The following is a 27,322-nucleotide window of genomic DNA, read 5'->3' as shown; positions in this document are numbered from 1 at the left end:
CAGTATGTTGTTCATCTGGAGTAAGACAACAGAGACCTGGAGCAAGACAGCCTGGGCTGTGAAGGACTGACTGCTTCAGGAAACAAGAGGTTCACTTTGACAGAAGTACAAGCTGACAAAAATTTCAGCAATGATGGTGAAGTCAGCTCATGATAGACAACTTTTTCCTCATCTGAAAATTTATGCACCTGTTGCTGATTCTCCCAGAATTCAAGGTGAATGCACTCCCACCTGTCCAGACTTTCCCGAGCCCAGGACTTCTGAAGAAGCAGCAATGTTTACGCCAGGTAACATAGCGCCTCTCTTCTTCCTCAGACAAAGGAAGACTCCAGGACGACTCCAGCCATTTCACTTGGGCTTTCTTAAAGGGGCCGTTGTTGTCCCCTTCCTTCCACAGTTCAGCCAATGACCAAGACCAGAGGCAGGAGACTGTTCAAGCATCAGCCTCCACAATGCCCAAACAAACAGCCACAGAACGTGCAAGTGGAAAACAAGCCCAACTTCCATCTGTTAGGCTTTACATGGATGACTGATGGAGTCATCCATATAAGGTGGAGTCATCCATTTCTGATACACTCACCTATGCGACACAGAGAAAAGTTGATTTATCTCCTGCTAGACCCCACTGAGGTGCCTGGATTTCAAGAAGCAAGGGTTCATGGATTCTTTCCTTCAGACCTCTTCAAACTCCACATGTAGTAGGAACATTCAATATAGAGGACAAGACAAGTCCTGTTACAAAAAAAAAAAAAAAAAAAAAAAACCAACCCTCCTCCCCTATAATACATATAGGTTAAAGTGAAGTATTCAGGACCAGCTGCTGTGATCTACAAATGTGCTGCCACTGTTCCATGCTACCTGCTAATGTAGACATAGCCACTGATCCAGCCAGTGTTGCAATTTTCTCTGAGTCAGTACTAAAATTGCCTCCCAGTAAGATGTCAAGGGAAGGAGTATTGTGAAAATGTACCATTTATGTGACAATATGAATGGTTACATGATCCCATTACACTTCTAAGAAGTTTATGAATGTTATCCCAAATATTCTGTTCCTGTCTCAAATCTAGTATAATATATCCTGCTATAATATAAATATCCTGCTCACACATTCCCTCCTCATTTCCAATTAGAAACATTATTGTTCACTTCTTGCCCTGTGGATTAAGTAAGCACATTTAAACAACTCACACATTTTATATCCTAAGAGTTACAGTTGTTAATTGAGCCAAAGGATTGTTTAATACAATTTATATCAGTTGATGAAGAGCTCCATAAGGAAGGGCAAACTGTTATTTAAAATGTATAAAATTTCCCTGCCTCACACTATCTTAAATCAGAAATCTAGTCATTATATGGGGAAGAGGGAGAAGAGCATGGTTAGCTGAGCAAAACTTCACACAGCGAATAGCTAGTAAATATCTATTGAGAAAATAAAATACTGTAGCAAATAGACTGGAACATTCAATTGTAGCAGTTTAAATAAGGTGAAGAGCATACTTGGCCTAACTGACTTCAAAACTGAGGTGAGGACAGTATCTTCCACATTAGAGATGCTAACGAACATGGCCATTTAAATGATATTCCTAAGAAAATCTGACAGTCCAAACTTGAAAGCAACACTGGTCATATGCAACACTTAACCCCCACTTAAATATTGCTGTGATGGCTTAAGTGACTCTGAAGTAGAACAGCTAGCTTCTACCGAGGCACTGACACAAAACACATTGACAACACAGGTTCCTTTGGAGTAGTATGAGAATATAACACTATCTGCTTTGTTTCCTTGTTTGTTTGTTTTAAGAAAAAGAGAAAAAGAACCTTCCATCATGATTCTAGTCTGACTTTAACTGTGCCCTTGAAAAAACTGCTTTGTAGAAGGCAGACGAAATTGTGACAATTTAAAGTTTGTTGTTGTTGTTTTATGATTTTCTGTGAAAAATTATAATTTTATTTGAAACTCTCAATCTAAATGTAATGAGGCAACGTTCTCTGATGATACTTGCATGCAGCACCATGTTCTAGGACACCTAAACAAGAGCTACAGAGAGCACTAAGAGAACAGAAAGTATCAATTTACATGAACTCAACATTCAACTCAGTGAAATCACAGATCTCTCAAACAACCACTAGAAATTTCTATTCCTTGATTTCCTGGAAAAAGGAAATGGTGGTGGTATATATCTCTGGGATAGGCACTTTTGACAGATCCATCTTTACTGGATGGTATTATCGTGCTTTTATATATTTATTTATCCTAGGTAACATGACAAAGCTGTCACAAGGCATAATGTCTTCAAAACATAAGTTTACAATGCCAGGGCCTGGTTTCTAAAGCAAAGTTAATAGACATTTAGAACAGTACCAGCTGGCATCCAGCTCTGACACTGGATAACAGGAGTTTAAAAACAAAAATGACTGCTTCTCATGGGACTGATAAGCTGCTACAGCTAGGAGTCATAGCATTAAAAAATAAAATGTTTCATTCCAACTTTACTGTCATAAGTTCTACACTTCTCCTTTTCATTTGCTCATCATATTTTCAAACAAATTAGCCTGGGCAAGCTATACTCTGGCTTCAGTCTTTAGGAAAGACTGAAGACATTTTCCTAATCTTCAGAAGAACCTGTTTTCCTGCTTTGGAGCTATTTGTGCACTTTGCTTATCCATGTGCTTCTGTCACCAAGAGAACTGGACCCGGAACCCAACAATATTTGAACAAGTGGAGATGCTGCTCCACTTGAAGTAAAAGAAAAATAATAATACTGCCATCAAGGGCAAGAGTTCATGGAATGAATAATTTTCCTGGTTTTCCTCATAAGCACAACCGGCACATTCATTTAACTGAGAAAAGAAATATGCACTGAGCTTGGATCCTTACTCACATTAATTCCTCAAAAAAAAAAAAAAAAAAAAAAAGAGAGAATTCATTTTGCATATATACAAAGGAAAAGGATAACCTTGCCTCTTCTCCATCTTGCCCTCTCTCCCCATTATCTGGTTACTGACTACACACTCTGAAGTCTTCCAAATTTATAAATCCTGCTAAAAATAAAATGTTGAAATTGTCATTTAATTATATTCTACTACAATTTCTGACTAGATGTTTCTAGATAACACACTGCTTAGAATCTGCCCATCTGCTTAGAATCACAGAATCACTGAAGCTAAAAGGGGTCTCTGGAAATCATGTGGATAAACCTCCCATCTCTAAGCAGGTTCGGATACAGCAGGTAGCCTAGAACTGTGCCCAGATATGTTTTTAATATCTCTAAAGATGCAGACTTCACTGCCTCCTTCTGCAAACTCTCCAGTATTTGAACACCTCCATGGCAAAAGGTTTTTCTCTTATGTTTAAATGGGAATTCTTGTATTTCAGTTTTTGCCTATTGCCTCTTGTCCTATCACTAGATACCACTGAGAAAAGTTTGGTTTCATCCTTTTTGCACCCTCCCATCAGGTATTTGTATGCACTGGTAAGATCTCCCTGAGTCTTTTCTTCTCCAGGCTGAACAGTCCCAGAACACACTACCCTTTTAATTCAATTCCTTTTTCAAATTTACATTGTTGTGACAGCAGCCAATAAATAATAACATACAAAGGGAAAATAATTAATTTATAATATTGGTCAAATTGAGAATTCAAAAAAGAAAAGTTAAGACAGTTATATCATTATTATTATTTGTATACATGAAAGATAGCATAACTAATGAAATAATGATTAACACTGGGCTTAAAAGAGATCAGAGCAATAGGTACCGTTTTCCAGGGTTTAAAAAATAAAAAAAATAAAAAAATAGACTTTTGAAAATGTGTAAAAGGCTTGTATATTTAACTATGTGTCTTCTAAAGCCCAATGCTTCCTTATAAACATAGTATGGAAGAACACACATATAAATAACTTTTGGATCTCTTTTATATTTCAGGATTGTTCCTTTGTGCGCTATGTTGTTAAGTACTCCCTTCCAGTGTGTTTGTAGGGAAGAAAAGTACCATACAGTGATTCTTTTAGGATTTTATGTTAACACAGATGATCATATATTATCATAGATTACAAAGTCTTTTGTCAGTTTTACAACTTTTACAAAGATAACAGGAAGTATTTAAGTATTCATGTTTTGAACCAGAGGGAGAATATGGACTCATTTACCCAACCCTTAACATTGTGAGAGATTTTATAAATTAATATTACAATAAATCACATGGACTAAACTAGAAATGGGAATCAGCCTTCATGTGTTTTACATACTTCTCTCCTATTTTTAGTTCTTTAAAGTCTTCTGCAAAGAAATATCAATGAAAAAGTTCATATAAAAGTTCATATAAAAAGTTCAGGTTGGTATGAAAGAACAGCATGTGTGGTAATGCCCATGTTCCCCTAAGTCATTAACAGGGTTTGAAGAACCAGCCATTAGTTCCATTGAGACAAACCAACTCTCTTGAGAAAAGCATACAGTGAACTTAGTGAGAGGATCATAATACACTCTCCTACAAAATCAAGCCTTTGCACAAAGAAGCATGATCTAAATTTGGAAAAACAATTGCATCGTGTGTTCACCTGTATATATGTGCATATTCATCCTCACATACAAATGGCTGACATGAAAAATATGAAGTGGTCAAAGATTTATTAGAAATAATAAAGAAGGTAGAATGTTCCAAATGCCAGGCACGGAAATTTGTGACAAATTTTCTTTTAAGTCTCTTTCCGATTGACCAAATTCCTCAACTTGTTATTCCAATTACCTGAGGAATAATGAATATTCAATAAATAATATTTATACTTATTGAATAAATTGGGTAGGGAGCTGAAAATTTCATCTCTGAGTTGAAGAGAAAGTATTTCTGTTGCCACAAACAGGTAAAAATGACTTTAAAATTCTGCTTTAAAAATCTGCTCAAAAATTAGAAATATTTGGAGAAGTCCCTGGGAAAGAGACTGATGGGAAGAATGAATCATGTGATTCTTTTGTCAAATTGGCTTTAGAATATGATTCTGTGACATCACATGAACATACATAAGGTAAAGACTGGAAGACAGACTGAAATAAAGAAACATATAGCAGCCAGCATCATCGTATGGATTTAATAGATTTTTTGTTTAATACAGCATTGAAGTATAACTGAGGAGTAACTGGAATTGTAAAACACATAATTTTAATTCAAAAGGCTTATGTTTGTTATATAGATATATATATTCTGTATTTAATAGTTAACTATTTTTAAAATGAGATTACCCTGTGGTCTATTCACCTTTGCAGAGAAGGTAGGTCTTCTTTTTGTGCAACAAAAAAACTTGGGGATTAAATGAGGGGAAGCAGAACCTTGAATCAGCTCCGTATTTCCAGCAGCCCAGCTAACACCAGAGAAAAGGAATAACTGACTATTGGATACAGTGACCAAACACTCTCCATTTCAGAAAAGGTGAAGGCTCTGTCTGGTGTGACACACTTTTACAGTGCCCGTCGCACATGATATACTGGAACAGCAATCTCATCCCAGATGCGATGACCATTATTTATTTAGATATAGAGTTAATACAGGTGTGCACTCCCTCCTATAGCATCTCTATAAAACAAAAGTACATGTACTCACATAGATATAGAATAAGGTAATAGTGAAGAAATCTCAATCCCTTTTTCCCTTCCCTCCTGTGTAATGAAATAGATCTCCAGCTCTTGCTAAAAGCTCATTCACAGTTCTCTCACATTCACATTTTTCTTCTTGGTAAAACAACAATCCATGCAGAGCTCTCGAACATCAAAAAATCTTTCTTATCAGCAAAGTAAATTTCACATTACATTTCTGAAAGGTAGTCTAAATTGAAGGTTTAAACATGACATATGGAAATGAGAAATCTTAAAGCTATCATTTTGGGAATAGAAACACACAACCGGCATATATCAAGACTGGTTTTAAGTTTGCATACTGGTGGGTGAAATGAGCAGTTTAAAAACAATAATTCAGATTTCTTTCTTTGTGGAAAATAACAACTGGAATATTTCATGATTTCCCATGATCTTTCCAACTTCTAATAAGTACATGTATGTATAAGTATAAGTACATACTTGTACTTGTGCACTTTTTTGTCACAGTGATTAAATGTAGTGGAAAATTGTTGTCTAGAATTACCCTTCCTAAAAATCAGTATATCTGATTTTTATACCTGTGACCTGAATGCAACAGTACTAATTGTTAGGGGGGAAGACGTGGTGGGGGAAGGGGATGCACTTCTGAGTGAAGAAAGCATGCCTGAGAACACTATCACTCTAAGTAATGGCAGGGAAATACTTTCGAACTGTACCAATGCAATCAGGAAGGGCTCTAGAAATGCAGTATGACTGATTGCCCAACTGAAATGCCTCTACACCAATGCACACAGCATGGGAAACAAGCAAGAAGAATTAGAAACCATGGTGCAATGAGACAAATATGACCTGATTGCTATCATGGAAATGTGGTGGGATGGATCACATAACTGGAATATCAGAATAGGGGGCTACAAACTCTTCAGAAGAGATAGCCAGGGAAGGAAGGGAGGTGGTATTGACCTCTGCATTAGGGAAGGAATTGATTGTGATGAGTTAGCTTTGAGAAACAGCCGCGGACAAGTTGAGAGCTTACGAGTCAGAGTTAAAGACCGCAACAATAAATGACGCCTTGTGGTTGGAGTCTACTACAGGCCGCCTGAGCAAGGGGAGCCTGTGGGTGAGGCAGTCTTGCTTCAACTACAAGAAGTGTCACACTCGCACGCTCTCATCCTGATGGGGGACTTCAACCACCTGGATGTCTGTTGGGAAAACTATACAGCAGTCTGTAAGCAATCCATAAGATTTCTAGAGTGCACTGAGGATAATTTCCTGGTCCAGGTATTAGGCAAACCAACCAGAGGAGAAGCATTACTTGATCTGGTGCTCACCAGCATGGAAGAGCTCATTAAAGAGGTCAAGATTGGAGGCAGTCTGGGTTGCAGTAACCATGTCCTGGTTGAGTTTGAGATCTTGAGGAATACGGGCCTGGCAAAGAGCAAAGTCAGGACCCTGAACTTCTGAAGAGCAAAATTCAAGCTATTTAAAGACCTAGTAGCTGAGATCCCCTGGAACACTATCCTCAGGGACAAAGGAGGTGAGCAGAGTTGGAGACACTTTAAGGATGTTTTCCTTAGAGCGCAAGAACTCTCCATCCCCCTGCATAAAAAAGCAGGCAGGGAGGGCAGACAACCGGGATGGCTGAGCAAGGACCTGCTGGTCAAACTGAAGTGCAAGAAGGAAATGCACGGGCACTGGAAGTAGGGACTTTTAGCCTGGGAAGTGTACAGGGTTGCGGTCCAGATGTGCAGGGATGGGATAAAGAAAGCCAAAGCACAGATGGAACTGAGCTTGGCAAGGAATGCTAAAGAATAACAGGAAGGAATTCTATAGGTACGTTGCTCAGAAAAGAAAGGCCAAGGAGAGTGTCCCGCCTCTGATGGATGAGAAGGGTGAACTGTTAACAACAGACATGGAGAAGGCTGAGGTACTCAACAACTTTTTTGCCTCAGTCTTCACTGATAGTCAGGCTTCCCAAGTCTTTCATTTCCCTGAACCTGTAGATGGAGGCTAGGCGAACAAAGTCCCACCCACTGTAAGCAAAGATCAGGTTCGAGACCACCTGATGAAAATAAATATGTACAAGTCTATGGGGCCTGATGACATGCACCCCAGGGTCCTGAAGGAATTGGCTGATGTAGTTGCCAAGCCTCTCTCCATCACATCTGAAAAGGTCTGGCAGTCAGGTGAAGTCCCTGGTGACTGGGAAAAGGGAAATATCATTCCTCTTTTTATAAAGAGTAGAAAGGAAGACACGGGGAACTACAGACTGGTGAGCACCAGGCACCTCTGTGCCTGGATAAATTATGGAAAAGGTCCTCCTGGAAGCAATGTCGAGGCACATGCAAGACAAGGATGTGATCCCAGACAATTAGCATGGCTTCACCAAGGGCAAATCGTGCCTGACCAACCTGGTGGCTTTCTACGATGGAACGACTGCATCTTTTGACAAAGGAAGACTGATCAATGTCATCTACCTGGACTTCTGCAAGGCCTTTGACACAGTCCCACACGACATCCTGATCTCCAGATGGGCAAGAGGTAGATTTGGTGAGTGGACCATTCAGTGGGTAAGGAATTGGCTTGAAAGTCACAACCAACGAGTGGTGATCAATGGATCTATGTCCACGTGGAGGCCGGTGATAAGTGGTGTACCTCAGGGGTCAGTCCTCAGACCAGTGCTGTTTAATATCTTCATAAGTGACATAGACAGTGGGACCAAGTACACCCTCAGCAAGTCTGCAGATGACACCAAGCTGAGTGGTGCAGTCAATACACCAGAAGGAAGGGATGCCATCCAAAGGGACCTGGACAAGCTTGAGAAGTGGGCCTATGTGAACCTAATGAGGTTCAACAAGTCCAAGTGCAGGGTGCTTCACCTGGGTTGGGGCAATCTGGGACATGAGTACACACTGGGAGAAGAACTCATTGAGACCAGCCCTGCAGAGAAGGACTTGGGGGTTTTGATGGATGAAAAGCTTGACATGAGCCAACAGTGTGTGTTTGCAGCCCAGAAGGCCAACTGCATCCTGGGCTGCATCACCAGAGGCATGGCCAGCAGTTCGAGGGCTGGAACACCTTTCCTATGAAGATAGGCTAAGAGAGCTGGGGCTGTTCAGCCTACAGAAGAGAAGGCTCTGGGGTGACCTCATCACAGCCTTTCTGTACTTAAAGGGGTCTTATAAAAAGGATGGAGAAGGACTCTTTACTCGGGTAAGTAACAATAGGAAAAGGGGGAAAGGTTTCAAACTAAAAGAGAGGAGATTTAAATTAGAGGTTAGAAGGAAATTCTTCACTCAGAGGGTGGTGAGGCACTGGAACAGGTTGCCCAGAGAGGTTGTGGATGCCCCATCCCTGGAGGTGTTTGAGACCAGGTTGGATGAGGCCCTGGGCAACTTGATCTAGTGGGTGACATCCCTGCCTATGGCAGGGGGCTTGGAACTAGACAATCCTTGAGGTCCCTTACAACTCAGGCCATTTTATGATGCTATGATTCTGTGATGGTATGAATGGTAGCAGGCACTGTTCCTCTGAAAATACCTCTTATGAATGCCACACAGAAGCTGCTGCAGCACTCCTGTCCAGGTATACCACATGCAATACTTACGTGATAGTGTCAATCATGTCCAGTCCCATTTCAACACAGCAATGGGCATGATCCGTTTTGGGCTGGGTCAATCCTGATACACAGTAATAACAGTCACCTAGGATTTTTATTCTTCTGCAGTGGTTTTCCTTTAATAAAAACAGAATTGGAAAAGCTTTACTGTTTATATAGATATTGTAATATTTAAATGAGAAAATATTCTCCAACAATATGCAGTCAATCAGGGAAACCTTTTGTGTTCATGTGAAATAAGTCACAGTTCATGAAATCTGGGTTCCCTGTACAGTACAGCTGACGTATGCACATTTATTTATTTATTTATTTATAAATATATACGTTTAAAATAGCAGTCAGCCCCATATTGCTTAACACACATAGGATAGCATTGTTTAACATTATAGTTCTGAACAAAAGTTATTCCCTTACCCTCATGTTAGGTCAATTTGAATTCAAGATTTGCAAGGACACTTCATTCTTTATGAATCCAAATGAAAGGACTGAAGTCAAAGAGCTACTGAATGTTAGAAAAAAAATGTATTTTGAGTAGCTTTTGTTCAAATCCAGTTCCAGTTACTAGGAAAGACAATGCATTTATTTGTAAATGTACGCACACCTGTGCATTACCAATACATAAATCACAACTTAAAGTATAGCACTCTCAGCATAAACATGACGTACCTGCACATCAGAAGATACAGTCACTTTTCATTGCCATTGAATTTATCTACTGCTTGCATACAACGCAAGTTCTACAACCATAGAAATCAGGCTAAGCCTCTTCCATTTTGAAAAAGCGATGATAGGATATGATAATTACTACATCACTCTGAGCAGAAAGTTCATTCCTGAACAGAGAATGCATAACAAAGTACCTTTTAAAAAAGCCATGACTTTAACTAATAAAGTATGAAGAAACATGAGGAGATGATGGTATACCTTCCAGCTGGACCATGGCAACTTCTAACTGTTTAGGATATGGCACAAAAAAGTAAATAATCTGACTAAAGAAATCCAATTTACACTTCTGTCTTTAGTGACAAAAGGCGGGGGGTGGGGGGGTGCGGGGATTGGTGGTAATATAAAACTGGAAAAAATGGCCTATTTATACTGGTTTAGCTTTTCAAACAGCACATATCCTCATTCAATCTTCTGCCTACAAGAATTGTAGCCTTCCTTATTTGACCACAGCCTCCATTTCACTAGCCATATTCCAGCTCAGAAGTGATGGTTATACCTACAGTGATCCTGTCCTGTCTAACATGTCATACGTAGTATTCAGGGCTTATTATTACACACTCTTCCAGCTGCTGTCATTCCCAAGCCTGTATATGTTTCTGAATATTGAGCAAGTATTATACATTAAGATTTACCTCAGTTCAGGCATAGAAGAAGGCACGTTAACACTTCGGGAATATTGGTTTGCCTACTTCTTTTTATGTGCATATTAATTTAGAAGTAAATTCATATCTTCAGTCAAAGAAGCAAGTCATGTTTTTGGGTATGCCTAACTAGTAGAAAAAGCTTTTCTAAGAGAGGCTACTTAAAATGGCTTCTGCTGTACAACAGAATTTAAAATATACTGTTATTTATCATTCCTCGTATATATTTTAATGAATGTGAGCATAATTATTCTGGAAGCATTGTCACTGGGACCTTAAAGTATCCTTGTACCCTCTAGCCACAAAATGTCTCATGAATTTTACTTGAAGTTTTAATAGGGTATTTTGAGATCCCTGGCTAACTGGTATTATAAAAGTAAAAGAATTATTGATACAAAGTAATATGCAAACCTCAAAATCCATCCTGACACAAAACACACCTTCCAACTCAAGGTTTTTGGACAGAAACCACTAAGTTTTTTAATAGAAACCACTCATTTTAAGTAGAAACCACTAAATTATACTGCCAAAATAAGCCATTTTTTAAAAATTGTGGGCAAATCTTGAAGGAGTAGAGGGTACTCAATAGTTCAGGCTGACACTGTCTTTCCAAAATAAATGCAGTTTTGGCCCACAGCTTACAGTTCTCCATAAAGCTCTTTTCATCTTCAAATTTGGTATGCGTGGTCTGTGGACAGTCAGTGACTATTTGACCCAACCAAAAGATATTCAGAAAAGCCATTTCAGTAATCTGGGCTGGATAATACGTATGTGTTAATTGATCAGTGTTCTCTCTGCTTCAGTGTCTATGTCCAAAATGGCTCATTTCAAATTACTTGTTTTTCTTAGAGAGTTTACTGTGCTATAGACCAGTATTTCACATTTTATAGTGGGATACACGAAATTACTCTATCAGACTGGCACAGCACAGTCTAGCAGACTGGTAGATAGTTTGAGAAAGGAAAAGACAGCACAGAGCTCGATCCATTTCCACTTTCCCATGTCGGTTCATTACTCATGCAAATGAAAAATAAAAGAAAATAAAACTACAGCATTTTCTAGAGACATATTAATTTTGATGGAAGACATATGGCTAAATCAACTGGTGTTTCTGAAAACACCACTCTGTTCCTTATCAGATATTATCTCCACTTTTCTTATTTATAATCATCAATTAGTATACAGTAATCTCTAGCAAAATCACTTGTTTTCTTTTTCTCTCTATGTGAGACAAAATTCCAGGAAGGAGATGCAGAGCAGCTTTATAAGAGCATTCATTATAAGCATTGATATGCAAATTATCAAAACAAACTCTTTTCCTCTCCTTGTTTTGTTTCCTCAGCACCTTCCAAAAAAAGCCCTTGACTCAACAATATTTTTCACATTTGCAACAGTGACAAATTCAAGTGTGATAGGTATAAATTCTAGTTACAGATGATACAAGCAATGCCTGTTAGAAACAGCTGATAATTTGGTTTTATGAACATGACAAAAAGCACCAGAGATTACTAGCACAGCATTATCCAGGCAGCTTGCCCACCTGTTGTTCCTTACCAAGGTATTCCTGAGCAGATCTGCAGAATTCCCTCTGGCATAACCAACATTCACAGCGTTTGTCAGAGTGAAGTAGAAGCCCAGCATGGAAGGCAAAGGATCCTTCAAAGTTGCTAAGAGCTTTCTTTTAGACAAGTACTGACATACAACAGTTTATTCTATCTGTCCATTACAAAGAAGAGGGTTTTGTTGTTGTTTTAGGTGTTTGTTGTTGTTGTTTGTTTGTTTTGTTTTAAATGTGTTTTGCAGAAAGATTGATGTCACCATTTGTATCAGGTAGACAAAAGGCATCAAATTTTCAGTTCATATTAATGAGCATGGTATCATGTGTTTCAGGGGAACTGCATTAATTTACACCAGCTGTCCCTCTAATCCTCAGGGACCGAAGCCTAATTCAATGACACAGGCCAAATGTATCACAGTTACCGCCCTTTCTTAGTGAATACAGTATGAAATGACTATTGGGGGAGGAGGGAAAAACAAAAAAACACACCTCTAAAACTCCCTAAAGATGTAAAGTGGCAATAAATTGCATTTAGTATTTATCTCTCTTCACAAACCTAGAACTTCATTCTGCTTTCAAAGAGATCAAAGAAACATACAGAAATTTGAGTAAGAACAAGACAGAAGTAACCACTGTTAGCACTGTAACTTATTTTCAGTGTATTTATACATACAGCATATTTAAAATGTATAGCACTCTAGGCCAAAGTGCTGTTAATCTCAATAGAAATTTGTCTTAGGAAGCTTTGAATCACTCTAGAAATTAACATAAATTTATCTATATTACAGATGTGTATAAAGACACTAGAGAGACTTGCAGAAAGATTAGTATTTTCAAGTCTCTATTCAATTTTATTTTACTTTTTTATTAGATTGGAACAAAAGTAGGAAAAAAAACCCACAATATTTCAGTTAACATGCTGGACATATATACCATGCAGCACAAATATAGGCATTTGTACATATATGCATGTATACATTCATAGACCCACAGATTAAAAATTTACCTATACTATCCCAAGCATACACACAACATATGCAATAATGCAAATTAGAATATTGATCTTGTGAACTCTTAATATACTAATAAATGTGGTTCAACCTGAAAGTCCAGTTGGGCAAGATGTAAGTTTTGAGTCCTCTCTTTCAAGGCATTTGAGCCTAGCCTGGGAGAAGATATCTGGGTGTTGATACCTGTTCCCTTCATTGATAGTCTACTCCTTCCTTTGCACAGAGGCATAGTAAATGACTTACTGTTCCAAGTGCCTTCGGAAGGGCATGTACAGTGTTATGCTGTTAAAGAAATGGCCACCCTCCTTCAGGAACTTAGAAGAAAAGGCAGTGAATTGGTTAGGGTTAGTCAGAAGGCTTTAGGGTGCAACTGAACAATATCATACCAAGTTATTAATTTCAGTTAATGGTGAGAATGAGACATTGATCTTGTCCCCCCTCCCAGCTCAATAACTCTGTTCTGTGTATCAAAAGACGTTAGAGAAAAACAAGGCCCAAAACATTCCATGGGAAGGACAACCCAGTGAAAATCTCTTACAGTGCAGCAGTATTCACAAAAAATGCAGGTAGGTAAATTCATAAAATGATGAAGAAATAGTTTTAGATTCAAATGTGAAACAGTCCTCAGAACCCTTCTTTGAATCCCCTTTGAAAGGGCACTCTTTCTCTGTCAAAAAAAAAATAAAAAAAATAAAATGCAAGCCTACTTCATCTAACTCCTTATAGCTAAAGACGTGAAAATCCTGCAGTTTACTCATGCTTTCATTAACAGTAAACAGTAATGTCACATATCCTTTTTTTACTTTTTGTTTTTCTTCAGTAAAATAGAAAGATTTACCAACATGCTTTCTCTGTGTAGTATTCAAATCTATTTTAATAATTGTGTTGGATGTGAGCCACCCTATGGGAGAGAGAATTGAATCTGTTTTATCAGGTAAAGTTTGTAGTCACATCCTAAGTGTAGTGAAGTGACATGAAAATTACCACCAGCTCCATTACACTTCAGTGTGCTAATAGTGGTAATGCATTTTTGAAAACTGTTCCACCAGTTACAAAATTTCACTGAATCTAAGGGGATGAAGCACCTTTCCTATGAAGATAGGCTGAGAGAGCTGGGGCTGTTCAGCCTACAGAAGAGAAGGCTCTGGGGTGACCTCATCACAGCCTTTCTGTACTTAAAGGGGTCTTATAAAAAGGATGGAGAAGGACTCTTTACTCGGGTAAGTAACAATAGGAAAAGGGGGAAAGGTTTCAAACTAAAAGAGAGGAGATTTAAATTAGAGGTTAGAAGGAAATTCTTCACTCAGAGGGTGGTGAGGCACTGGAACAGGTTGCCCAGAGAGGTTGTGGATGCCCCATCCCTGGAAGTGTTCGAGACCAGGTTAGGTGAGGCCCTGGGCAACCTGATCTAGTGGGTGACATCCCTGCCTATGACAGGGTATTTGGAACTAGACAATCCTTGAGGTCCCTTCCAACTCAGGCCATTCTATGATTCTATGAATCCTCTCAATTACTGCATGCATATTTTAATATTTCTTTCAACTACATTTGATCTGTGGATTTAAAATATCATATAATCATTCTGATAACCTTTTAATGGAATAATGCCTGCAAATATACAGTAACTTTGTCAACCTGTAGGTAAAAGTGACAAGTTCTCACACATCTATTTGTTTCAGCATAAAACAAACAAACAAAGAAAAAAAAATTGAGAATGAGCTAACTTAACCGCAACACTCCATCATGTTTGATTTGGCAGCATAATGGGGACATATTCAGAGCTATAACAGTGAGTATAGGCTGAACAAGAAGAGCTTCTACAGAGTGACAAAAACAGTAGGAAAAGAAAACAAATCTGGTTTCAGTGTTGGAAGCACCATGGCAAGTGGTTGTTAGGTTCTGATTGAGGAAAACTGGGAGGAAACATCTCCAGATAAGCATATGTAAGCTTGTAATTTAATAATGTATTTGTGAAGTCATGACACTTTATCTACCGTCACAGGAGCCATATCAATATGTATGTGAAATATGTAGAATTATTCAGGATAAAAATAAAAAGGAAGACATTTTGCTTCAAGTGCTTTCTCTCAGTTTTATGGGCAATTATATATGTTGACCTGCAATAACCTACATCTCTTGGCCCACCTCATACACAAATTTCCATTCTTACTGTAAAGCTCCTCCCTACTTTGAATGGAAACTTATTTAACAATACTTATATTGTTTCAGTCCTTGAGAGTGAGAACCCATTTAACAGTCATATATATTAATTTGCATACTTGGAAATGAAAAAAGATATTAACAAGAATATTTTACACAATCATCATGACAGATATGCATGTTTGTCTCCTGCTTCACTTTCATTAAGAATCCTGTAAGATGTTGTTTTCTAATCAGCATCCAAGGAGAAACAAGTCTGAAACAAATGTACTACAAAAAGTTGAAAAACTAAGCTCTAAATTTCAGGAAACTGATATTTTTTCTGGTTTCTTCTACCACAATAGAGAGGATTAAAAAAGCTGTCATTTTTGTGCACCAACCAAAACATGAAATTAAGTCATGCTCTAAACAAAAATTCATGGAAAATATTCAAGACCTAATCACTGGAAATGTCCATTTCCCTTGGCCTGCAAGAATTACTGAAAAATGATTGCATGAAAAGAACTAGCAAGACAGTGTATTCACCTGGCTATAAAGAAAGTAGTTTCCAGAGAGAAATTTCAAGGAGATAAAAAGTCAGTTTTAAGATGAGCAAAGCTGACTGCTGTGAGGATAGTGCTGCTGGCCTCCAGCACAGGAGACACAGCCCCTCTAGTCACAAAAGACTCCATATAGGAGTGTGTGTATGCAGGGTGCATTAGACAACTAAAGTGTGCACCTGGGTTATCAACCAAACTGCCCTTCTAATAATGAAATTAAATTGGCATTTTTGGATTGCAATTAGGCATCACATTTGGATGACACCTGTTGAACTCCAGAAATACCTTTCTCCATGCTGGCTGCAGGAGTTTCAGTACAAATGCCCACACACTGCAGGCATCTGGAACTGATCAGAAAAATCCATCATGGTCCAATGCAAAGAAGCAAATCTCAGATTTGCGGAATACAAGCTCAGGAAGAAATTGATAATTCATAACAAGCATACAAATCATGACAAGAGATATGACATAGAACTGACATAGGAAGCACACCTAAAAAGTACTAAGGAGGTCAGAGGAGGTACCTCTTCTGTAGTACCTGCCCATTTGTATGTTCCTACTAAGTGTGTGATGTTAGCTTCCTCCCTGGAAAATTGTCCCACAGACACTTACTTCAGCTTAACATCATACACATCATTAATCCCAGATCCTATATAGTCAAAAGCATATTCATTAACACAACTTCAGTCTAGGGAAGCTTTCTTAGGTCTCTCAAGGAGACTCTCCAAATGGTAGTTAAGAGGAGGATTCAAGCTTCCAAGCACAATCTGCCTCAGTGGGCTTCTGTCTCTGCATTGACTCTTAAGGGAACTTTGGGAGACAAATCTCCTTAAACTTATCCTTTGCAAATATCCCCCCCTAGTGCACACTTACCAATTTCCACAAACAAGGTCACATCCTGTATGTTCATACCTATGCTTTCCAACACTAACGTTCCCATCTACACCAGCCCACAAAACTTTATATATTTTTATTTGTTTAAAATATAACATAGTTATATAAACTAAAAACATTCTATAGATTCAGTAGAATCAACTTTTTAAAGTGATTGTTTCTAGGACTAGCTGTCTCTAAAGCACAGAGAAGGACTGACAGTTCTAGACACAATTCCAAAAAAATACCCACACACAATCTGATCAAAAAAGTAACTTACTGGCCCTTTGCTTAAGGCTCAGCAGCAACTTCCTTAGGTTCATCTTTGAAGGTGAACAGGTACAACAACACTGAAATTTGGAAAGTAAAGATCCTTAGAAGCAAAGAAGGTAATCAGGAAAATATAGTAAATTAAAATGGAAAGAAATAGATTTAACCTACAAATATTGGCAAAGTCTGATGGCATACATAACTGCAAAAGCAAAGAACAAAGAAAACTTCAGTGTGTCCATCTGGCTAACAGATGAGATGCCATAAGTGGCAAGAACAAATAAATTCTTTCATTCAGAATATTGATATCCTGAAAGGGACAAATTTCTTCTATCCTTATCTCTTTGTAAAAGGAAATTCTTAGAAGTCTGAGGTGCAGTAAGACAGAAGTTGAAAGGGAAATTACTGAAGAATCTCCATCCTTTACTGAACACAGGGGGGAACATGACTACTGATGAGAAGGAAAAGGCTGAGGTTCTTAATGCCTATTTTTTTCAGACCACTTATCCTCAGGGTACTCAGCCTCCCAACCTGGAAGTCTGGGACGAGGAGCAGAAGAAACCCCTCACAATTCAGGTGGAAACAGTTAGAGACCTGCTACTCCACCTGAACTGTGTGATTGCTGAGCCACTTTCCATCATCTCTCAGTGGTCATGGTCAACCAGAGAGGTCACGTGACTGGAGAATTGCTAATGTGATGCCCGTCTGTAAGAACGGTCATAAGGAGGATCTGGGGAAGCCTGGCCTCGGTGCCAGGAAAGGTGATGGAAAAGGACATCTTGAATGCACAGCATGTGTGGGACAACAAGGGGATCAGGCCCAGCCAGCAAGGGTTCATGAAAGGCAACTCCTGTCTGACCAACCTCATCTCCTTCTATGACCAGGTAACCCACCTGGTGGTGACCAGATAACCCACGTGGTGGATGAGGGAAAGGGTGTTGATGTAGTCTGCTTAGATGTTAGCAAGGCCTTTGACATGGTCTCCCATCGTATTTGCCTGGAGAAGATGGCAGCCCATGGCTTGGACCGGTACACTCTTAGCTGGGTTAAAAACTGTCTTGATGATGGGGCCCAGAGCGTGATGGTGAATGGAGTGAAATCCAGCTGGCGACCGGTCACCAGTAGTGTCCTCCAGGGGTCGGTGTTGGGGCTCATCCTCTTTCATATCTTTATTGATGATTTGGATGAGGGAATTGAGTGCACCCTCAGTAAGTTTGCAGACGACACCAAGTTGGGGGGAAGTGTCGATCTGCCGGAGAGTAGGAAGGCCCTGCAGAGGGACCTGGACAGGTTGGATCAATGGGCATAGGCCAATGGGATGAGGTTCAACATGGCTAAGTGCTGGGTCCTGCACTTTGGCCAAAACAACCCCATGCAACACTACAGGCTTGGGTCAAAATGGCTGGAAAGCTGTGCAGAGGAAAAGGACCTGGGGGTGTTGGTTAACACTTGCCTGAATGTGTGCCAGCAGTATGCCCAGGTGGCCAAAAAGGCCAACGGAATCCTCGCTTATATCAAGAATAGTATAGCCAGCAGGACCAGGGAGGTGATTGTCCTCTTGTACTCTGCTCCGGTGAGGCCACACCTCGAGTACTGTGTTCAGTTTTGGGCCCCTCACCACACGAAAGAAATTGAGTCCCTGGAACATGTCCAGAGAAGGGCTACGAAGCTGCTGAAGTGCCTGGAACACAAGTCCTGTGAGGAGCAGCTAAGGGGACCGGGGTTGTTTAGTCTGGAGAAGAGGAGGATCAGGGGAGACCTTATTGCTCTCTTCAGCTACCTGAAAGCAAATATGCTTCTTTATCACACAGGATGCTAAAGAAATGCTTCCTCTTTATTAATAAGATGACATGATGAAAATACTTGAAATGTATCTTATCTCTTATATCACAAAGTACAAGAGATACAAGCTGTGAGCATGACAATAGCCTTGCAGGAGCATGTGTAACTCTAAATGAAGCCAAATGGGAAACTGAAGCCTTGAAAGCCTAGCTCATTCATATCAAATCCATGCCACAACTAAACCACCAAGAGAAAATGCACTGAAATATATAAAGCAGCAGTGTATTAAAGCAGCAAGTCACCCAGCCTAGCGGTCATATCCAAGAGTTCCTTGGGAAAGTAAAACCAACAAAATGAAATGATTGCATCTCTTATTAAAATTACTAAAAAAAAAACCACAAACAACTAAACAGATGAATGACAAACTGTGAGCTATTCATTGGGACCTAAGAGTAATCTAGAATCTACACATAACTATATGTTTCTTCCTTGCACAGAAACACCATTGAAGTTCTAATTAAAATTAAAATGTTCCTAAGATATAAACAGATTTATTCAAACACATTTTTAACAAGAAAAATCCAAGCTTCATTTACCTATGTACATTCTTTAAAACTTCAATAGAGACAATAAACAAAGGCATATGTGTTTGTTATAAACTATTTGGCCTTTTAAGACACCTTTCTGAAAAGTCTCAAACAGAAGGCTCTCAACCTTCCTATGAGAGAAGTATGGCACAAAGCACAGAAAATGAATGCCCACTACCCATCATTGTCTTTAGCCATACTGTTGAAGCATTGTTACAAAACATCTGAAGACCTCATGCAAAGATCAGTTGCTTAAAGCAATTATTGATAATTTGTAACACAGAATGACCATCACTAAGGCAAAATCTGAGATTGCACAAAGCTACTCTGGTTAGCCAAAATTGGAAGAAACTGAGAAACTTCAGAAGCAGCAGCCTGAGCTAAATAAACTAAGCCTGAACAGCATATAAAATCCAACAGAAACTAATGCAAAATCAGTTTTTCTATTGTACACTATTTGACCTACTCATAAGCCTTATGAGAACCTTAACTAACTGCATACATTCAGAAAGATGACTTCCTATTGTTGTGTATGGTCCCAAGGAAACCTCTGCAGATTGGGCAAACTTATCCAAAATGGTTACAGGAGATTTTACTGAGGCTGGCAGCCTGTCACACGTGGGGTCCCCCAGGGATCAGTACCAGGCCCTTTGCTGTTCAACATCATAAATGATCTAGATGATGGTATTGAAAGCACTCTCACCAAGTTTGCAGATGACACTAAACTGGGTGGTGAGGTAGACATGTCAGAAGGGAGAGCCATCTTAGAGAGACCTGGACAGGATGGAAGAGCGAGCAAGCATATCAGAGAGAAATGCAGTTCTGCACCTGGGACAGTATAGCCAAAGAGCCCACTACAGGCTAGGATCTGTGTGGCTGGGGAGCAGACTTGCTGTAGTGGGTTTATGTGGCAAGGTTTGGTAGCAGGGAGCTGCAGGGGTGGCTTCTGTGAGAAGAATCCAGAAGCTGCCCCATGTTAGATAAAAGACAGTTTCAGCAGGCTCCAAAGAGACCCGCCACTGCCCAGAGCTGAGCCAATAAGCGATGTTGTTTGCACCTCTGTGAAAGCAGATTTAAGAAAGGGGAAAACAAACAAACAAACAAACAAAAAAACCTGCTGAACAACAACAGCTGGGAGAGTGAGGAGGGAAAAACAGCCTTGCAGACACCAAGGTCAGTGAGGAAGGAGGGGGAGGAGGTGCTTCAGGCACTGGAGCAGAAGTTCCCCTGAAGGAGGCTGCAGCCTGTGGAGAGGAGCCCACACAGGAGCAGGTGACCTGGCAGGATCTGCTGCCCATGGGGGATCCATGCTGGAGCAGTTTGCTCTTGACAGATGGACCCCATGGTATAGACCCATATTTGGAGCAGTTCTTGAAGAGCTGCTGCCTGTGGGCAGCTCCCACAGGATCAGTTCGGGAAGGATGGCATCCCGTGGGAGGGACCCCACATGGAGCAGGGGAATAGAGTGACTGAGAAGGAGTGGTGGAGACGAAGTGTTATGGACTGACCGCAACTCCCATTCCCCAGTTCCCCCATGCTGCTCAGGGGGAGGAGGTGGAAGAGGGTGGACGGGGGGAAGAGTTTTTTGGTTTCTTTCCTTTGTTTCTCACTTCTCTAGTTTGTAGGCAATACATTTTACTAATCTCCCTACTCTGAGTCTGTTTTGCCTGTCACAATAATTGTTGAGTGATCTTCCCGTCCTTATCTCAACCCTTGAGGCCTTTGCATGGTATTTTCTCGCCCTTTCCCTTTGAGGAGGGGGAGTGTGAGAGTGGTTGTGGTGGAGCTCAGCTGCTCACCTGAATAAAACCACCACAGTTGCTAAAAGGGACCTGTTTTCTCAGTGGACAACAAGCTGAACACGAGTCAGCAGTGCATCACTCCAGCAATGAAGGAAAATCAAATCCTGAGCTCCACTCACAGGGACATAACTAAAAGAAACAGAGATATGATCATCCCATGTTACTTAGTGCTTGTCAGGTTGTCCAGTTCTGGTCCCCACAATTCTAAAAGATGCAGACAGACTGGAGAGGGTCCAAAGGAGGGCTATGAAGATGATCCAATATCTAGAGAACCTGTCCTGCAAGGAAAGACTGAAGGAATTAGCTTTTTTCACCCTGGAGAATAGAAGGCACAGGGTGGATCTCATAACAGTATTCTGGTACTTAAAGTGCAACTACAAAGAGTATGGACGCTCTCTCTTCACAAGGAGCCACATGGAAAATTCAAGGGGAAATGGGTATACGCTGCACTGGGAGAAGCTTCATCTTGATATAAGAATTTTTTTTTACAGTTAAAACAAACAATTATTGGAACAACCTCCCCAGAGACATGGTAGAATCCCCATCACTGGAAGTTTTCAAGAAGCGTTTGGACAGTGTACTGGCTAATATTTTCTAGGTTCCATTTTCCAATGAAACGTCAGACCTGATGTTTCTGGTCCCATCCAACCTGTGCTGTCTTATGATTTTAAAATCAAGGTGCCTAGAGACTGTGACATTACAAGTATTTCAGTAACCAGACATATCAGTGAATCCAGAGGCATTCATTCAACAATGCTATTGTGAAAACATAAAATGTGCCATCATTATGAAAGAGGGAGTTAGGAGAATCTTATCAAGTAGAGATAGAGCGCTGATGGCATTAAACTAGGATGCTACTTAGTGTCTTTGCTAACTATGGTGCATTGTGCAAATTAACTGAAGCAAGAAGCCTTGGGCCCCTTACCAAGGTCAATCTCCTAATAAGAGAGTGAGCCTATCTTAAGAAACTGGTAGAAACTGGTCCTGCAGATGGACAAGAGCCAAGGAGCAACTGAGTCTGTGCAAAGACAAGAGGTCAACTAGCGGTGACGAGGAAGAGTCATCAATCTTCATCCCCACGACCCCCGATGACCACCACCAGAATACACTGCGCAAGCGCAGATGGGAGGAGTTTATGGAAATGACTCCTTGGAACTAATTTTAATACGAAGCGGGGACAGGTTATGAACATGTATAGGTGTATTATGAAACTTCATGCATATGTAACTCTTTACTGCATATAATCAAGGCAAGTTGCCGCGTCAGGCGCGCATGACTTTGGCGGGACTACACCCCGTGCTGCCAAGCGCTGAATAAACATACCTACTTTACAATCTTACTGATTGTGGAGTCCATTTTCCGCAAGTCAATTACAGTGAGTTTTTTCTTATTTTTCTTTTTCTTCTGACAGAGTTCAAAGACTGAATGATTTACAAGGTAAAATAGCCTGTACAAGATGATTGCCTGAATAAACCAAAAAGAAATTACATGATAAAAGTACACAAAATAATTTCTACGGTGAAGAAGATTAGGAATTCTCTTCCCTCTCTATTAACAGAATGTACAAGCAAACTTTCAAATGAGTTGAAAGACAATAAATTGAAATCTAAGGTTTGCCTTCAGAACTCCCTGTCACAAGCTGTAACTAGAGTTGAAGCTAATATGATTCAAAAAATAAATAAATAAATAGAATAGTTATAGCTGCATTTCAAAAAGAGCAAAACTAATCACCTTACAAAATAATAACAAACAGCATACAGGAAGACGGAAGAATCTAATGCCACAATCCACAAATTAGCTTCTAAACACTGGAAGGATAAACTTTAGGATTAAATTGTCCCAGAACTCTCAACAAGTTGGGTGGTTTTTTTTTGTTTTGTTTTTGTTTTTGTTTTTGTTTTTAATGTTTCTCTGAAACACCTGGTACCAGCCAGCTTCAGAACAATGTTGTCAAAAAAGCAAAGACTCACTGTTCTTACAATGTGTCCAAAGTGACAAGAGTCTTCATGAGACTTTCAGCAAATACATGCAGTGTTACACTTTCTGACTTCTGTTGACTTCCCACAATGGTGACAGCAATTTTTAAAGCATTACAGTTGTAAGACAGGACAATTGCTGTACAAAGGGTTGTCACAAACAGTCCTTCGAGTCATCACTGCTTCCTAAGAAGGAGCAGCACATGGTGTGCATGCTCACAGATCACACATTAGAAGTCTCAGGGATCATACCTATCACCATTACACTTTTCTTGAGGTTCCCTGCAGTTTCCTCCCTCATCATTCTGAATACACCACGGCACTGTTTTAAAATAAACATAGTACTCTCATTACACCAAAAAAATAATATCTAGAAGTTGCTTTAACTGGGAAATTAGAATCATTCTGAAAAAATATGGTTCTCAGCACATTTCTTCTGACTTCAGGGGACAACAAGTCTCCCTTTACCACATCAGGAGGCAACAGAGAAACAGGAAAACATTACGTCCTTAATCACAACCCGATGCAGTACAGTAAGAACTAGAAGGACATGTAAACAACAATTCTTCCCCACATAGCTGAAAGAAGATAAATTTATTTTCAGATTTGGAAAGAGAACGTATGCAGGCTGAACAGAAAAGTGAAGTTTTTTAGCTTCTCTGCTGTCTCTGATCTGCTTCTTCCCCACGAAACAACTGACCTCACACCATGAGCCAGTATCTGCTTGTTATCCTTGCTTCAGGTGTCACTAACACCTCCAGTTGTCTGTACCTGGCCAGAACTAAAGGAGCAAGAATGAAGCAATCCCTTGCTTCACTGTCATAACACATAACAGGCATGGGCGTTTTTATGTGCACATTTGTTACGTCACAATACTGATGTGTTATTACACTGCCTTGTGTTTCATGGCTAGGATGACTCTACAAATGACAGCACTGTAAATTTTAAAGACCTTATTAGATGTCTTGTTGCCATATAGAGGAGAAATTCAGTAATGAAATGAAAGTAGGGAGAGCAGCTATTTAAACAGCTATTTAAGACATTTAAGCTCCTGACGATGGTCAGCTACATGGAAGTCCCTTTTATTTCAAATCTATATGTCTCTGAAGTACTCTGGGCAGGAAACCTGTGCTCCCCATGAGGCATTGCCAAATGAGTATGTTACAAATTCATACACCTCCCCTCCCCCCCAATAAAAATCCACATTAATTGCTTCTCTACTCAGCATCTAAATTAATCTTCTGTTAGTCTTCTGTTTTTCTTGTAAAAAGGACACATTTTTCTTGTAAAAAAAAAAATAACATTAGTTCCTTTCTGTTCTGACTTGAACAGAGTGCAAATCAGGACACAGCACTTTTTCAAAAGATACCCCACTTAACTATGGGAGAGAATAGGTCTTCCTCAACCCCAGTATCTTATGAAGCAGAAAGCATCTTTCTACTTGGTGTCCCTGAGAGCCTTTTATCAAGACAGAGCCACAGATTGTCCATAGACTTCAGATCTCTTATGTAGAAGACTATATTGAGAAAAAGTGAGTTTGGACTCAGATGCTATTTATGTTGGGGACCTGAATAAATATGTTCTTCTAGGCTGCTGCATACAGTGGAGAAGCATCACTTATGTAGAGGTGATACTTCTCAACAACGAAGGCTCTGAGGACAAGGTTAGCAAACAAGAGAGATTTGATGAAGTTTTGCTTTGTTCATGGAGAAAACACATTTTTAGCATATTGTTAAGTGTAATTTGAAACCAGCTGTGTGAACTTTTTTAGGAATGTCCATGCCTCTCATTTCTTGTCAAATGCTTGTAGTACTACTAGAGTGCTAGGAGGTACAGGCAAGGGACCTTTCTTTCTCTTTTTCCTTGGGGAATCTGCATAAAGTTAGTGCAATGACCAAATCACACGTATTGGTAATGATATAAATCTCTTTATGCCTACAACAACCTCTGAAAAGTTACCATCATTTCTGTCACGAGTGTTGTCTGTGAATTTGATTCTCTAGCTTCTTATCATCACAGAAAGTAGTTTTATATTGTACCTCAAAAAATGCATATTTTCCATTAATCTGTTTTTTTACATGCAGGATAGACATTTAAATACTGAAATATTCTCCTCATTTTGTGTAAACATGACCAATGAAGAACACCAATGGCCTCCAAAGTAGCACAAGAAAAATATATTTAAATAAAGCAATTTTAACTCCTTTCCTAAACAGTTAGTATAGGCTATTTTTTCTCCAGAATATTAATTTAAAAATGTAAGCTTTAGAAACTCATAACACACAGGGCTAAACCCATCTATTACAGATTTCTAACATATTTAACTCATGTATTGTTATTCAGAAAGGAATTTCAAGTACATTGAAAGAAGAATGTTGTACTTACTGTAGCTAACTCATCAAATTTGCCAAAGAGCTCATTCAGCAGCTTCACCAGCTCTTGGGCAGTACACTGTGATGCCAAACTAGTGAACCCCACAATGTCTGCAAACAAAATGCTGTAAAAAAGGAAGAAGACGCAGAGATATCAGTACAGAAGACATCCTCACGTTCTCATTTTCCTCTTTTATAGCATGATAGGGACCCAAAGCACAGACTCAAGCAAACCATGAAATGCTATCAAAAATGCTACTTAGAATAAAGCCAGCAATGATCTGAAGCAGAGAACTATACACAAGTTGGTACTGATAATTGTGTGCGAACAGGTAACAGAGCAACCATTACACTCTTGGCATGTACAATTACATCAAAAGCTCAACTTTTTAATCATTCAGCACTGACAGTACATTCATGCATCATTTTTCAGTTAAGAGGAAGGTTGTTTTACATACAACTACCTTAATAATTCAGTATGGGTTTCTTGATAATCTTTTAAACATTTAAAAGATTATTTATTAATCCTTCTCAATCAATATTTGATTTAAAACACTGGTAATTCTACACAAAAGTGAAGTCCAATGAAATAACCCACAATACGTAAAGAACATATTATATGCAAGCTAAGATAAAATACGGAATTATTGTTTACTAAGACACATAGTCATAGTTCAGTTATGGTTGTGAACTAATTAATACTGCAGTTAACTACATACATACATTTTGAAGGTAATGTAATAGGCTCAGTTATACGATTACTGTTAAACATTTTTGGCATAAGGGTTTTAAAATATGTAACTTTTTTTAAAAAAAAAAAACTTGTGTCACTGCTTTAATATAATATTATTTAAAAATGTAAAATATGTTTCCTGTGTCTGGACAAGGTACAGTGGGTGGAGGCAAGAGTGTGAGTACAAGCCCTGCCCTTTTTTAGAGCAAATTCTGCCATGAAATGTTACAACCATAGCAACTGCTGCATTTCTTTTTAATGGAAGCAGAAATACACATGATCAACCCTCATTTTTCAGCAGGGGTAGTAGGAAACAGTTGCTGAGCAGAGGTTTTACAGAGCCAAAGTGCAACTGTGACTGTGAACCTGCTGCTTCCATGGTCTGTTGCCAATCAGGAGTGGCAGTGCTGGGAAGAGTGAACCCCTGACAAACACATGGAGCCCTGATAGTTTAAAACTGGAATTCAGATTTATTAGTTGGCTTATTTTATTTTAGCTAGCATGCTGACCATTATCTCTTGCATTTCTTCACCAGTTTGTGTCCATCGATTGCTTCTTCCCTTACTACTTGGACTACAAGTGTTCTGGGGCAGTACCAACACTTACCCTTTATTGTACAATGCCTAAAAAATGGAACAGGGTATCTTGGTTTGTAACATGGGGTTTTGACTTTGGAAGTAAATACCTATCTGATGCATTTTATTTTATTTTATTTTATTTTATTTTATTTTATTTTATTTTATTTTATTTATTTTATTTTATTTTATTTATTTTATTTATTTTATTTTATTTTATTTTATTTTTATTTTTATTTTTTCTTCCTGTTATATCCTGCTCAGGTATTTAGAACACAAAGAACATGGAAGGCATTTATTGAGGTGTGGGAAGATCTTACACAGGGAGCAAGAACAGAAGAAAAATTATAATGCTTTTTATGGTCATGGAACACATAAGGGTACTACAGAGAGAAATGATAAGATATACAGTGCCAGAGTTACAGTGATATGCCTGAAGTGTTTCCATAGCAAAACCATATTTTCAAATATATTTAAATTTCTATTTCTTAGCAGAAGACAAAGTAACAATGAA

The 27,322-nt window shown here is 39.1% G+C and overlaps 1 protein-coding gene across 2 annotated transcripts in view; it reads right to left on the bottom strand.

Annotated features, from left to right (window-relative positions):
* Positions 1-27,322, bottom strand: part of ADCY1 (adenylate cyclase 1) — a 175,889-nt gene that overhangs the window by 74,853 nt on the left and 73,714 nt on the right. For both annotated transcript variants that reach the window (XM_083823552.1, XM_083823553.1), the window contains 2 exons: positions 25,514-25,625; positions 9,193-9,320 (listed from right to left, as the gene is read on the bottom strand). In XM_083823552.1, the coding sequence (XP_083679678.1) occupies positions 9,193-9,320; positions 25,514-25,625 (240 nt within the window). The remainder of the gene's footprint in view (positions 1-9,192; positions 9,321-25,513; positions 25,626-27,322) is intronic.

The sequence above is a fragment of the Anser anser genome, assembly GCF_964211835.1.
Source record: "Anser anser genome assembly, chromosome: 2".
Classification (NCBI taxonomy): Eukaryota; Metazoa; Chordata; class Aves; order Anseriformes; family Anatidae; genus Anser; species Anser anser.
Note: the sequence above shows the minus strand (reverse complement) of the source record. Positions and strands in the feature narration are given on the sequence as shown.